The following is a 15,493-nucleotide window of genomic DNA, read 5'->3' as shown; positions in this document are numbered from 1 at the left end:
AAGATCATCATCTTCAGCTGAACCTCGCAAAAACGGAAATGCTTGTAGTTTCTGCCAACCCGACTCTACAACATAACTTTTCAATCCAGATGGATGGGGCAACCATTACTGCATCCAAAATGGTGAAAAGCCTTGGAGTAACGATTGATGACCAACTAAACTTCTCTGACCACATTTCTAGAACTGCTCGATCGTGCAGATTTGCACTCTATAACATCAGAAAGATCCGACCCTTCTTATCTGAACATGCAGCTCAACTCCTTGTTCAAGCTCTTGTTCTCTCCAAACTGGATTACTGCAACTCTCTACTAGCTGGGCTTCCAGCTAACTCTATCAAGCCTCTTCAACTGCTCCAGAATGCAGCAGCACGAGTTGTCTTCAATGAACCTAAACGAGCACATGTCACTCCGCTGCTAGTCCGTTTGCACTGGCTGCCAGTTGCTGCTCGCATCAAATTCAAAACTCTGATGTTTGCCTACAAAGTGACTTCTGGCCTTGCTCCTTCTTATCAGCTCTCACTTCTGCAGATCTATGTGCCCTCCAGAAACTTGCGTTCTGTGAATGAACATCGCCTCGTGGTTCCATCCCAAAGAGGGAAAAAATCACTTTCGCGAACGCTCACGCTCAATCTGCCCAGTTGGTGGAATGAACTCCCTAACTGCATCAGAACAGCAGAGTCACTCGCTATTTTCAAGAAACGACTAAAAACTCAACTATTTAGTCTCCACTTCACTTCCTAATCTGCAATTGCCTCTTTGAATATCACACTAACTGTACAAAAAAAAAAACTACTAACACTTCCCTTCTTAGACTTTACAGACCTGAAACTTGCCTTTAGTACTTATTCATTGTTGCTCTTAGTTGTGTAAATTGCTTCCTTGTCCTCATTTGTAAGTCGCTTTGGATAAAAGCGTCTGCTAAATGACTAAATGTAAATGTAAATGTTTATCAGTCTATTGATTTTCCGTCCATCAGTTTTTGCAGCCATCCATTTATATGTTTTTCTATCCATCTACCAATCAATCCATCCATCCATTTTTCATCCTTCCATCTACCAGTTTTCATATTCAACCAACCATTTTTCCTTCTGTCACCCATCCATCTGTTTTTTAATTGGTCTGTTTTCCTTCATCTGTCCATACATCATTTATTCTTCCATCTGTTCATTTTTTTACATTCAAACGTTTCCTGCCTGTTCATCCATCCATCCATCATTCCATTTAAGCATCTATCTGATTTTTCATCCATCCATCCATCTGTTTCTCCATTGATCCATCTGTTGTTTATCCATTCATCATTCATTTAGAAAATTTCACTGATCTTGCATCCTTCCATCCAGTTTCTTCAGTAATCCATTCATCTCTTTATCCATCCATCCATCCATCCATTCATCCATCTGATTTTCATCCATCCAATTTCATATCCATCTATTTGTTTTCCATCTCTCCTTCAACCATTTTATCTATCCACTTTACAATATTATCCATCTATCCATTTTCTTCCATTCATCCATTGTTTGGTCATCCATCCTTTCATCCATCAGTTTTCCCATGTTTTTTTCATTTATGTTTTCCATCAGTCCATCATTTGTTCATCCATCTATCCTTAAATATATGTATGGAGTCAACTCTCTGTGTTCTCTCGTTCAGATCTTTGGCATGGCTTGGAGTCCTGATGGGAAACTGCTGGCCACTGTGTGCAAAGATGGAAAAGTGCGTTTGTATGACCCACGCAAGTCCACCTCACCCATCCAGGTCAGTTTAGCATCAGGTGAATGTTATTCAGAAACAAAATAAATCATCTATTTCACCATGTTTTCCTGACTCTCTCCTTGCAGGAGGGTCCGGGACCTGAGGGCCAGAGAGGGGCCCGAGTAGTTTGGGTCTGTGGTGGCAAGTTCCTGATGGTTTCAGGATTCGACAGGTACATTTAGCCCAAAATCATATTGGTGCTAACAGGTTTCTTTCTGGCTCTATAATAGCTTTAATGGTTTATTTCTATAACAGTCGCAGTGAAAGACAGCTGTACCTGTTCTCCGCTGAGTCCTTGGCATCCGGGTCTCTGGCCTCTGCTCCTGCTGATGTGTCTCCCTCGACCCTCATCCCATTCTATGATCCCGACACCAGCGTCCTCATCCTCACTGGGAAGGTGCGTGAGTGTGCTTTAGACTTTAAATGATCCTTAGTTTACATTATTTATACCCAAATGAATCTAATAATGTTCTTGCAAACTTTCAGGGCGACACTCGGGTTTACATCTACGAGATCGTGCCTGAAGCGCCGTACTTCATGGAATGTAGTAGTTTTAATTCCTCCGAGCCACACAAGGTATTGTTGTTGTTGTTGTTCCAATATTCCTGATTATTAGTACAGTTATAGCTTTGATTTCATGAAGTGGTGTCTAGGTCATAATTTACATCAAAGAAGAGCAGAAAATGTATTATGTTTTGCATAAAGAAAACAGAAAGTGCTATTCTGTGAATCTTAAAACTTCCCATTCTATCCATATATCTATATCCATCCATCCATCCATCCATATATCTATATCCATCCATCCATCAATCTATCCATCCATATATCTATATCCATCCATCAATCAATCAATCCATCCATCCATATATCTATATCCATCCATCCATCAAACAATCCATCCATATATCTATATCCATCCATCAATCCATCCATCTATGTATATATCTATATCCATCCATCCATCCATCCATCCATCCATTTATCTATATCTATCCTTCCATCCATCAATATATCTATATACATTCATCCATATATGTATATCTTTCTATCAATATATCTATATCAATCCATCCATATATTTATATCCATATATCTATATCCATTCATCCATACATCCATCCAAATATCTATATCCATCCATCAATCCATCCATCCATATATCTATATCCATCCATCCATCCATCCATCCATCCATCTATCTATATCCATCCATCCATCCATCCATCCATCAATCTATCCATCCATATATCTATATCCATCTATCAATCAATCCATTCATCCATATATCTATATCCATCCATCCATCAAACAATCCATCCATATATCTATATCCATCCATCCATCAAACAATCCATCCATATATCTATATCCATCCATCAAACAATCCATCCATATATCTATATCCATCCATCAATCCATCCATCTATGTATATATCTATATCCACCCATCCATCCATCCATCCATCCAATTATTTATATCTATCCTTCCATCCATCAATATATCTATATACATTCATCCATATATCTATATCTTTCTATCAATATATCTATATCAATCCATCCATATATTTATATCCATATATCTATATCCATTCATCCATACATCCATCCAAATATCTATATCCATCCATCAATCCATCCATCCATATATCTATATCCATCCATCCATCCATCCATCCATATATCTATATCCATCCATCCATCCATCCATCCATCCATATATCTATATCCATCCATCCATCCATATATCTATATCCATCCATCCATCCATCCATCAATCCATCCATCCATATATCTATATTCATTCATCTATACATCTATCCATGTATCTATATACATCCATCCATACATCCATTCACAGATTTATATACATCCATCCACCAATATATCTATCTGTATATATCCATCCATTTATATATCTATATCTATCCATCCAAATATCTCTATAAATCCATCCATCCATATATCTATATACATCTATATCGATACATATATCCATATCTATTCATCCATTCATATATTTATATCCATCCATGCATATATTTATATAAATCCATCCATCCATCTATGTTTATCCATCCATCCATATGCAGTTGAAGTCAGAATTATTTATACAAATTTTCTTGCTCTGTTAAACATCTTTTTGGGACTATTAAAAAAAGAAAAGAAAATTAAAAGGGGGACTAATAATTCTGACTTCAACTGTATCTATATCCATCTATCCATTCTTTTATCTATTCATCCATCCATCCATCCATAATTTCTTTCTTTCTTTCTTTCTTTTTTAAAGCTATTGGTTATTACTGTAATACTATAATAATATTCTTAAATACATTTTAACTATTTTAAATTCTAAGGAAATTTTTCAGAATTGTTCCAGGTTTTCTTTACATTTCATTTTGCTAACATGTTCACATCTAACATGCTAGCAATGTCTCTACAGGGTTTGTGTTTCCTTCCGAAGACTGAATGTGACGTTCGTGATGTGGAAGTGGCTCGAGCCGTCAGACTCGGCAAGACCACCATCGAACCTGTGGCCTTTAGAGTGCCTCGTGTGAAAGTAAATGTTCCTCATACCACCATAACACATCCGCTGAAGAATATTCACTATTGACCTTATTTGGCAATGTGGAAGTTTGCTCGTTTTTGCGATTGTTTTAGAACTTGTGGGAGAAATGACAAGGATCAATAAACAGCAGAAAACGGTCAAACTACTTGCTCTACAAACAAGTGTGTTCATGACTATACATAAAAAGTAGAATAATATATGAATAAAATATCAGTTTGCAACATGAAGCACCATAGCGAGCCATTTTTTAACATATATAATGAATGGAAGTAAAATTAGAGGGGACAAATGTGAATACTGAATGGGCAAATGTGAATATTTCATTTGTTTTTTCTCCACAGAAAGAGTTTTTCCAGGATGATGTTTTCCCGGATACCGCAGTGTGGTGGGAATCATCTCTGAGTGCCGCTGACTGGCTCTCTGGATCTGATGGACAGCACCGCAAAATCAGCCTGCGGCCCAAAGACATGACGCCCGGTACATCAACAGCACCAAACACATCTCTCTTTTATCAAAGATGTCCTAAAGCTATTGAACAGCACCCATTATATTATCGATATCCAAAGCTTGTCGGACAGCTGTGTGCTTGTTTTATATTGTTGCAAAAATGTCTGTAAAGCATGTGCTGTTATCTTATAACTTTGATACATTTTTCCCCATCGGAGAAATTCTGATAGTGTGTCATACCAATATCGCAGACAGATATTGTAATAATATAGTATTGTGATTCATCCTGTGGATCCTACTGTAAACTACCTGACAAAAGTCTTGTGGTCGATCTTGTCAGAACAACAAATAATAACTTGACTTCTAGTTGATCATTTGTAGAAGTGGCAGAAGGTCGATTTTTCCTATAAATCATCTGTTGAACTGCATCCCAATCATCACAAATACTGGAGAAGAGCTACTGGAACCGGCATGGACCCAAGATTCTCATAGAAATCAGTCAAGTTTGGTAAAGGAAAAATCATGGTTTGGGGTTACATTCAGTATGGGGGCGTGCGAGAGATCTGGAAAGTGGATGGCAACATCAACAGCCTGAGGTATCAAGACGTTTGTGCTGCCCGATTACATTGAAAACCACAGGAGAGGGCAAACTCTTCGGCAGGATAGCGCTCCTTCTCATACTTCAGCCTGAAAGTTCCTGAAAGCAAAGAAGGTCAAGGTGCTCCAGGATTGGCCAGCCCAGTCACCAAATATGAGTAATATTAAGCATGTCTGGGGTAAGATGAAGGAGGAGGCATTGAAGATGAATCTTGATGAACTCTGGGAGTCCTGCAAGATCGCTTTCTTTGCCATTCTAGATGACTTTATTAATAAGTGATTTGAGTCATAGCAGAGATGTATGGATGCAGTCCTCCAAGCTCATGGGAGTCAGACAAAATATTCATATACTATACATTATTTCTGTTAAGTGACAAGACTTTTGTCTAAGCAAAGTCAGACCTTACTGTCCTAATGAAATCATTAAAAATCAAGACATGATCAAATTTTATTGTGGTAAAATAAGTGTAATCTAGAGGCCTCTGACTTTCATATAAGCCACTTCTGCTACCAAATGATTAACTAGAAGTCAAGTTAGTATTTGTTGTTCCTATAACTTGGGATAGGCGACAAGACTTTTGTCAGGTAGCACTCCTTAAATCTGGCATATATAAAAAATAAAAGTGAAAAATAAAAGCAATTGTACTGTTGTATGAGAAGGTTTCTAAGATAAAGGTACTGTTGTCTTTCAGTGAGTGAAGCACCTAAAGAAGCTCCTGTGAGGAAATACCTGCCCTCATCTGTCTATTTAGAGGAGAAAACTGATGAACAGAAGAAAGAGGAGGTATCTATCTATCTATCTATCTATCTATCTATCTATCTATCCATCCATCCATCCATCCATCCATCCATCCATCCATCCATCCATCCATCCATCCATCCATCCATCCATCCATCCATCCATCCATCCATCCATCCATCCATCTATCTATCTATTTATCTGTCTGTCTGTCTGTCTGCATCTATGCATACATCGTTCCATCTATCCACCCACAAACCCTTTCTTTCTTTCTTTCTTTCTTTCTTTCTTTCTTTCTTTTCTTCATTTCTTTCTTCATTTACCTTCTGCTTAGTCTCTTTATTCATCAGGGATCACCACAGCGGAATGAACCGCCAACTATTCCAGCATATGTTTTACAATGCGGATGCCCTTCCAACTCCAACCCAGCACTGGAAAATCTTTCTTTTTTCCCTCTTTCTTCCTTTTTTCTTTCTTTCTTTCTTTCTTTCTTTCTTTCTTTCTTTCTTTCATTCGTTCTTTCTTTCTTTCATTAATTTTCCTTTGGCTTAGTACCTTTATTCATCAGAGGTTGCCACGGTGGAATGAACTGCTAACTTATCCAGCATATGTTTTACGTTTATGTTAAGAGCATGCCCTTCCAGTACTGCAAAATCTTTTTTCCCTTCCCTTTTTCTTTCTTTCTTTCTTTCTTTCTTTTTTAATTTGATTTTGTTTATTCATTTGTCCATCCATCTTTTCTTTCTTTCTTTCTTTCATTCTTTCTCTACATCTGTTGTTTGTTTGTTTGTTTATTTGTTCGTTAATTTGTCCATCTTTCTTTTTTCTTTCCTTCTTTTCTTTTCTTTCTCTACATCTGTCCATTCATTGTTTGTTTGTTTGTTCATTCGTCCGTCTGTGTTTCCATGAATGCGTTCATCTTTCTTTCTTTCTTTCTTTCTTTCTTTCTTTCTTTCTTTCTTTCCTTCTTTCTTTCTTTTCATCATCCATCCATTTGTTTATTTTTTTGTTTATTCATTTGTCTGTCTTTTTTTCATTTATTTGTTTGTTTGTTTATTTGTTTGTTTGTCCATCTGTCCATCTTTTTATATTCATTCAATTATTCATTTGTTTGTTTGTTTTTGTCTATCTGTCCATATTTCTTTTTCTCTTTTTCATTCATTCATTCATTTTCTTGTCAGCTTAGTCCCTTTATTAATTCGGGGTCGCCACAGCGGAATGAACCGCCAACTTATCCAGCAAGTTTTTACGCAGCGGATGCCCTTCCACACACACACACACTCATACATTACGGACAATTTAGCCTACCCAATTTACCTGTACCACATGTCTTTGAACTGTGGGGGAAACCGGAGCACCCGGAGGAAACCCACGCGAACACAGGGAGAACATGCAAAAACTCCACACAGAAACAACAACTAAGCCGAGTCTCGAACAAGCGACTCAGCCACCTTCTTGCTGTGAGGTGACAGCACTACCTTCTGTGCCACTGCTTCGCCCTCTTTCTCTTTTTACATCCAATAATTTATTTTTGTTTGCCCATCTGTTTTTCTTTCTATTTCCATTTTTTCCTTCTTTCTTTCTTTCTTTCTTTCTTTCTTTCTTTCTTTCTTTCTTTCTTTCTTCCATCTGTTCATTTTTCTTTGTCCAGATGCTTTTTCTTTCTCTACGTTCTTTGTTCATTTATTGTTTTTGTTTGTTTGTCTGTCTGTCTGTCTGTTCTTCCATGCATCTGTGTGTCCATCCATCCATCCATCCATCCATTTTCTTTCTTTTTTTCTTTCTTAATCCATCCATCCATTCATCTATCTTCAGTATCTCTCCTTCATTGCTTTATATTTGTCTCAATAGTTGCTCAGTGCAATGGTGGCGAAGCTGGGAAACAGGGAAGATCCTCTGCCACAGGAGTCTTATGAGGGAGTGGATGAAGACGAGTGGGTGAGTGAAGAACAAACACACATACACACACACACACACAATCTGATCAGAATCCTGAGTGTCTGTTTGTGTGTGTTCCAGGACGATTAGCACACAAGCGTTTCCTGATGGTCCAGTCAGGGTGCCAACAGCAGACAGGAGATGATGCTGTCCTGCTGCTTTAAACTTGCCATTCCAGGGTGCCAAAAAACCTCCTAAACGCTTCATCTCTACACTCCTCCATCCATCACATCTCTAACTGGAGTACTAATATCTCCTATTAATCTTTAAACATGACTTTTATTATTCATACGCACAGCTCAGACGTTCATCTCAGATGCATGAAGCACATTTACAGTACGACAGGGTTTTTTCTGTGATGTTTTTACCGATGGCCATCAGTCTCGCACTGCATGAAATCTTTCTGGATGTTGTCACTCATAAAATGTGCACTTAATACCATCACATGTGTGTTTTACATTGATATTGTGCTAATTTGTGGGATTAAATGTTGCCTTCTTTAGGTGTTAGAGATTTTTTTTCTGCTTTAGCAGAGTAAAAATTAAAGCTGTGCTGAAAATCGTTTGAGAAATCGATTCTGAAATTGAGAAAGCATCACTATTCGCTTTTAATCGATTCTGAGCTTAGCTTTTAACTGTGTATCCCGCTAAAGGCTAGTTTTTAACAGCAGATGGAGCTAAAGGCTAGTTTTTAACAGAAGATGGAGCCAAAGGCTAGTTTTTTACGGAACCCCGGAAGGGACGTAGTGGAGGAGAAAAAAATTGGCTGGGTGAAAAAAAAAAAATGGGTGAAAGAAAAAAATGGGTGGGAGGAAAATATATATTTCTAAGTTTTTGCGTTCTCTCGCAAAGTTTTGCGTTCCCTCGCAAAGATGTTTTCATTCCCTCGCAAAGTTTTGTGTTATCTCGCAAAGATGTTTTGCGTTTCCTCGCAAAGATGTTTTGCGTTCTCTCGCAAAACTGTTTCTCCACAAACACTTCCTGTTCACTTCACTCACGTAAACCCTCCCGTTTTTGCTGGAATTCTCCCATATTTTACCATTCTACCCATGTATAAGCGCTGACTGACAAACGCTCTTCGTACAATAAACTGATCCCAGATCAGCGTCTGTACGCACCATATTGGGACACTTCTGTTATCAAACAAGTGAGCAGCAAATGAATCTCATGTTTTGTTTAGTTTCATAACAGAGGTGTCTCTGTAAAAATGCACAGATCTATAATGAAAGCAGTCCATTACTTTAGAAACTGGTTGTGCTCATTTAAGAGAAAATAAGCTGTTTAAAATAAAACATGCATAACGGAGATGTTTCATATTATTAATGTATTTGTCTGTTTAAACATACACCCGCTCCTCTGTAAATGGCGTGTACAGACGCTGATCTGGGATCAGTTTATTGTATGGAGCGCGTCTGTCAGTCAGCGCTTATACATACTGGTTCAGAGGTAGCATATGAAAGTCGACGATCGACGCACAGTAATGTAAAGAAAGTGGGGGAGGAATGGTAAAATACGGGAGAATTTCGGCAAAAACGAGAGGGTTTACGTGAGTGCAGTGAACAGGAAGTGTTTGTGGAGAAACAGTTTTGCGAGATAACGCAAAACATCTTTGCGAGATAACGCAAAACTTTGCGAGGGAACTCAAAATATCTTTGCGAGATAACGCAAAACTTTGCGAGGGAACGCAAAACATCTTTGCGAGGGAACGCAAAACTTTGCGAGAGAACGCAAAAACTTAGAAATATATATTTTCCTCCCACCCATTTTTTTCTTTCACCCATTTTTTTTTTCACCCAGCCATTTTTTTTTCTCCTCCACTACGTCCCTTCCGGGGTTCCGTAAGTTTGTAACAGCAGGTGGAGCTAAAGGCTAGTTTTTAACAGCAAATGGAGCTAAAGGCTTGTTTGTAACAGCAGATGGAGCTAAAGGCTAGTTTTTAATAGAAGATGGAGCTAAAGGCTAGTTTTTAACAGAAGATGGAGCTAAAGGCTAGTTTGTAACAGCAGATGGAGCTAAAGGCTAGTTTTTAACAGTAGATGGAGCTAAAGGCTAGTTTGTAACAGCAGATGGAGCTAAAGGCTAGTTTTTAACAGAAGATGGAGCTAAAGGCTAGTTTTTAACAGAAGATGGAGCTAAAGGCTAGTTTTTAACAACAGATGGAGCTAAAGGCTAGTTTGGAACAGCAGGTGGTGCTAAAGGCTAGTTTGGAACAGCAGATGGAGCTAAAGGCTAGTTTTTAACAGCAGATGGAGCTAAAGGCTAGTTTTTAACAGCAGATGGAGCTAAAGGCTAGTTTTTAACAGCAGATGGAGCTAAAGGCTAGTTTTTAACAGCAGATGGAGCTAAAGGCTAGTTTGTAACAGCAGATGGAGCTAAAGGCTAGTTTTTAACAGCAGATTGAGCTAAATGCTAGATTTTAACAGCAGATGGTGCTAAAGGCTAGTTTTTAACAGCAGATGGAGCTAAAGGCTAGTTTTTAACAGCAGATGGCGCTCTAGATTTGCATAAAAGGCTATTTTTTTACCAACAGATGGTGTTAAATGTTAGCTTATAATAGCACTTTTTGCTGAAAGCTAATTTTTAACAGCAAAAGGCGCCTAAAGCTAGTTTTTAATAGTAGTTGTCGCTAAAGTGTAGTTTTTAACAACAGATGGCGTTAAATGTTAGCTTATAATAGCACTTTTTGCTAAAAGCTATTTTTAACAGGGGATCGAGCTAAAGGCTAGTTTTTAACAGCAGAAGGTGCTAATAGCTAGTTTTTAGTTTTTCTAGTTTTTTTTTTTAGCAGTTGTTGCTAAAGTGTGGTTTTTATCAACAGATGATGCTCTAGACTAGTCTTTGCCAGCAGATGGTGCGGTAGACTTGCACAAAAAGCTAGTTTTTAACAACAGATGATGTTAAATGTTTATAAAAGCACTTTTTGCTTAAAGCTAGTTTTTAACAGCAGATAAAAGTAATGGCTAGTTTTTAATAACTGTTTTCGCAAAAACTATTTTTTCCCTGCTAAAAAAAAACTACTTAAACCAGCCTAAGCCGGTTGGCTGGTTTTAGCTGGTCAACCAGCCTGGTTTTAGAGGGATTTTGGCCATTTCCAGGTTGGTTTCCAGCCATTTCGAGCCTTGTCATAGATGGTCAATCTGGAAAATGACCAGCTAAAACCAGCTAGACCACCCTGGACATAGGTGGTTTTGGCTGGGCGTCCAGCCAGCTAGGCTGGTCAAGCTGGTTTTAACAGGTCATCTCCCAGCCTGACTATCTAAGACCAGGCGAGGACTGGCTAGAAACCAGCCTGGACTGGCCAAAACCCCTCTAAAACCAGAATGGTCAACCAGTTAAAACCAAACAACTAGCCTAGGCTGGTTTAAGCAGTTTTTTTTTTCTCAGCAGGGTTAGCAATAGATGGTGCTCTAGACTAATTTTTAACAGCAGATGATGCTCTAGAGTCTAGACAGCACATGCCGCTCTAGACTATGTCTCTAAACGCTTTTAACAACAGACGGCGCTAAATGTTAGTTTATATTAGCAGTTTTTTACTAAAAGCTCATTTTTAACAGCAAATGAAGCTAAAGGCTAGTTTTAACATCAGACTGTGCTCGAGACTATGCACTAAAGGCTATTTTTTAACAACAGAAGGTGCTAAAGACTACTTTTTAATAGCAGTTGTCTAATATAGCGATTTTTAACAGCGGTTAGAGCTAAATGCTAGTTTTTAACAGTAGATGGAGCAAAAGGCTAGTTTATTAACAGCAGACATAGGACACTGTTAAAAACGAGTCTATAGCGCCATCTGCTGATAAAAATACCATTTAGCGCCATCTGCTTTTTAAAACTAGCCTTTAGCACCACCTGAAAGAAAGAATAGAGATGCATTTTGGAAATCTCAGAATGTTGAATCGATTTCTCAACCGATTTGTTTTTCAGCAGAGCTCTGGTAAAGATATTGTTAAAGGAAAGACACTGCAGATGAAACAACAAGAAGCTAATAGTTACCACCGTGCTTCCGGAGTTGATTGATTACATAAAGAACTGCAAACAATTGTTGTATTACAAGTTTTCTATGAGGCTATGTCTGTATATGCAAATAAGGAATTAATTAAATAAACATACATACATTTAAAGCACAATCATTGGATGAATTCAGGTTTAATTTACTTGCCAGATTGAAGTTAAAGGTTTTGCCAAGGGGATTTTGGGAATGTCTTTGTATCACTAGTAATGCTAACAAAAATGTTGTAGGATAAAATATAATCAGGCTAATCAATTATGAACATTAATAAACAACAGGCATGAAAATAACTGTAACAAGCTGCATTTATAACCAAAAAATCTTTGAGAATATGTATTGTACCTTAATCTACCGACAACTGATACAGTGTGACAAAAGTATGCCTTAGTTTGATGTTTCTTTACATTGACAAAGATTTAAATATAACCTGCAGTGTCTTAATATGTCTGAACTTTTTAAAGCGAAAACGTCTGTTTAAATCTAAATGAATGATCTGGGAACTGTTTTACACTCCTTTTTAAAATGGCAAATACACTACCTGACAAAAGTCTTGTTGCTTATCCAAGTTTTAGGAACAACAAATAATAACTTGATCATTTGGTATCAGAAGTCACTTATATGAAAGTCAAAGACTTTGACTCCCAGAGTTCATCAAGAGTTTTTGGTTTCATCTTCGATGCCCCCTCCTTCATCTCACCCCAGACATGCTCAATAATGTTCACTTCTGGTGACTGGGATGGCCAATCTTGGAGCACCTTGGTCTTCTTTGCTTTCAGGAACTTTAATGTGGAGGCTGAAGTATGAGATGGAGCGCTATCCTGCTAGAGAGTTTGCCCTCTCCTGTGGTTTGTAATGTAACTGGCTGCACAAATGTCTTGATACCTCAGCGGTTCACTCTGCAGATCTCTCGCACACCCCCATACTGAATGTAACCCCAAACCATGATTTTTATTTCACCAAACTTGACTAATTTCAGTGAGAATTTTGGGTCTATGCGGGTTCCAATAGGTCTTCTGCACTTTTTGTGATGATTAGGATGCAGTTCAACAGGCAATTCAGAAGAAAAATCTGCCACTTTTCCAAATAATCAACTAGAAGTCATTATAATTTGTTGCTTTTGCAATTGGGATCCACCACAAGACTTTTGTCAGGTAGGCTACTCACTCTGTGTGTTTGCTTCTGCTTATGCTCACCAACAGTATTAACACAAATCTACTTCACAAGGGTTTTTCCTCCTAATCAGGTCTATCATGAGGCAATATAATGTTTTTTATTGTTATTAATAGAACATGTTTACATATGCCAGGAAAGGACTCTTGTTCTGCATGTTATGGTATGGCGTGACCTCCTGTGCTTGACATGTGACCATGTGTTCTCGTATATATGAGCGGTAGGTGTTTATAGATGTTGTAATGATCTGCTAAGTGTTTTTAATCAGTGGGATAATTTTGGTATCAATCTTGATGTTTTTTGGGGAATGAATTTTTCACAGACATGTTAATTGTGTTCATTTTAATACTTTATGGGCAATAATGTTTTTCACTTTTCTTCTGAATGGAGCCAGTCTTGTGGGAATGTACAACCTCAAAATAAAAGCCTGGAAAGCTGAGACGTGTGGAATTGGTGTTTTGTTGTTTTTTTTCACTTGCTTTGTTTTATTTATTTTTTGTTCTGTTTTATTTCGTTTTTTTTTTTTGTCTTGTTGTTTTGTTTTATTATTGTTTTGTTTTATTATTGTTTTTTTTTTATTGTTTTGTTTCATTTTTTGTTTTGTTTTATTTCGTTTGTTTTTGTTTTGTTTTACTATTGTTTTGTTTAGTTTCATTGTTTTGTTTGTTTTTTGTTTTGTTTTTTTGTTTTGTTTTATTGTTTTGTTTTATTTAGTTTGTTTTTGTTTTGTTTTATTGTTTGGTTTAGTTTTTGTCTTGTTTTGTTTCTTTTTTGTTTTGTTTTGTTCTTTGTTTTATTGTTTTGTTTTATTTTTGTTGTTTTATTTAGTTGTTTTGTTTTATTGTTTTGTTTTATTTTGTTTTGTTTCTTTTTTATTTTGTTTTTGTTTCGTTTTATTGTTTTGTTTTATTTTGTTTTGTTTCATTTAGTTGTTTTGTTTTATTTTGTTTTGTTTCTTTTTTATTTTGTTTTTGTTTTGTTTTATTTTGTTTTTGTTTTATATTTGTTTTTTTGTTTTGTTTTTTGTTTCTTTTTAATTTAGTTTTTTGTTTTGTTATGTTTATTGTTTTTTTTATTGTTTTGTTTTATTTTAATGTTTTGTTTTGTTTCATTTTTTATCTTGTTTTTTATTTTTTTATTTTATCTTATTGTTTTATTTTTTGTTGGGCTGCATGGTGGCACAGTGGGTAGCACGTTCATCTCACAGCAAGAAGGTCACTGGTTCAAGCCTCGACTGGGTCAATTGGCGTTTCTGTGTGGACTTTGCATGTTCTCCTTGTGTTCCTGTGGGTTTCCTCTGGGTGCTCCGGTTTCCCCCACAAGTCCAAAGACGTGGTATAAGAGAATTTGGTAGGCTAAATTGTCCATATGTGTGTGAATAAGTGTGTATGGATGTTTCCCATTAATGGGTTGCAGCTGGAAGGGCATCTGCTGCGTAAAAAATATAATGGATAAGTTGGTGATTTATTCCGCTGTGGCGACCCCAGATTAATAAAGGGACTAAGCTGAAAAAGAAAATGAATGAATGTTTTTTTAGTTAGTTTGTTTTGTTTTATTTTTCTTTCCTTTTTTCTTTATTTTATTTTGTTGTTTTTTAATTTTTTATAGTATTTTTTATTGTTTTTGTTTATTGTTTTTTTTTCATGAATTGTTTTTATTTAATTTTATTGTTTTGTTTTATTTTATTTTTTGTTTTATTATAGCTTTTTTTGTTTGTTTTTATTATATTTTTTGTTTTGATAGATTTTTTTGTTTTGTTTGTTTTAGGTTATATATAATGTTTTATATTTTATATAGAAAATATGTAGTATAACATATAGCACCGGGGTGGCCAACCCTGTTCCTGGAGAGCCACCTTCCTGCAGATTTCAGTTGCAACCCATATCAAACACACCTGCCTGTTATTATCATGTGTTGTTCAGGTCCTAATTAATTGGTTCAGGTGTGTTTGATATGGGTAGCAAGTGAAATCTGCAGGAAGGTGGCTCTCCAGGAACAGGGTTGGCCACCCCTGATATAGCATATTATTAACATTATTATGGCTATAACAACTGTTTATAAATAAATAAATATTAGTATTATTAACAAAAAAATTATAATTATTACTTATTATAATAAGTTATATATATAATTAGTAATTAGAATTATTTTGTTTTATCATTTTACTATTATTTATAAGATGTTTTAGGTTTGCTGTAATTCTATAGTCACAATAACAATGCAATTATTTGTTACTTATGTTTGTGATATTTTTAAAACAATGTACTATTTACAATA

At 36.5% G+C, this 15,493-nt stretch overlaps 1 protein-coding gene across 11 annotated transcripts in view; it reads left to right on the top strand.

Moving 5' to 3' along the window:
- The window catches only part of coro7 (coronin 7), a 303,620-nt gene extending 289,967 nt beyond the window's left edge, over positions 1–13,653 (top strand). For 2 of the 11 annotated variants that reach the window (XM_073943073.1, XM_073943051.1), the window contains 9 exons: positions 1,650–1,754; positions 1,838–1,923; positions 2,007–2,148; positions 2,238–2,327; positions 4,195–4,311; positions 4,662–4,797; positions 6,057–6,148; positions 7,955–8,041; positions 8,123–13,653. In XM_073943073.1, the coding sequence (XP_073799174.1) occupies positions 1,650–1,754; positions 1,838–1,923; positions 2,007–2,148; positions 2,238–2,327; positions 4,195–4,311; positions 4,662–4,797; positions 6,057–6,148; positions 7,955–8,041; positions 8,123–8,131 (864 nt within the window). In that variant the 3' untranslated portion in view covers positions 8,132–13,653. 11 annotated transcript variants of the gene reach the window in all.
- The last annotated feature ends 1,840 nt before the right edge of the window (positions 13,654–15,493 follow it).

The sequence above is a fragment of the Danio rerio genome, chromosome 3 (genome assembly GCF_049306965.1).
Source record: "Danio rerio strain Tuebingen ecotype United States chromosome 3, GRCz12tu, whole genome shotgun sequence".
NCBI lineage: Eukaryota > Metazoa > Chordata > Actinopteri > Cypriniformes > Danionidae > Danio > Danio rerio.
This window is presented reverse-complemented; position numbering and strand designations above follow the sequence as displayed.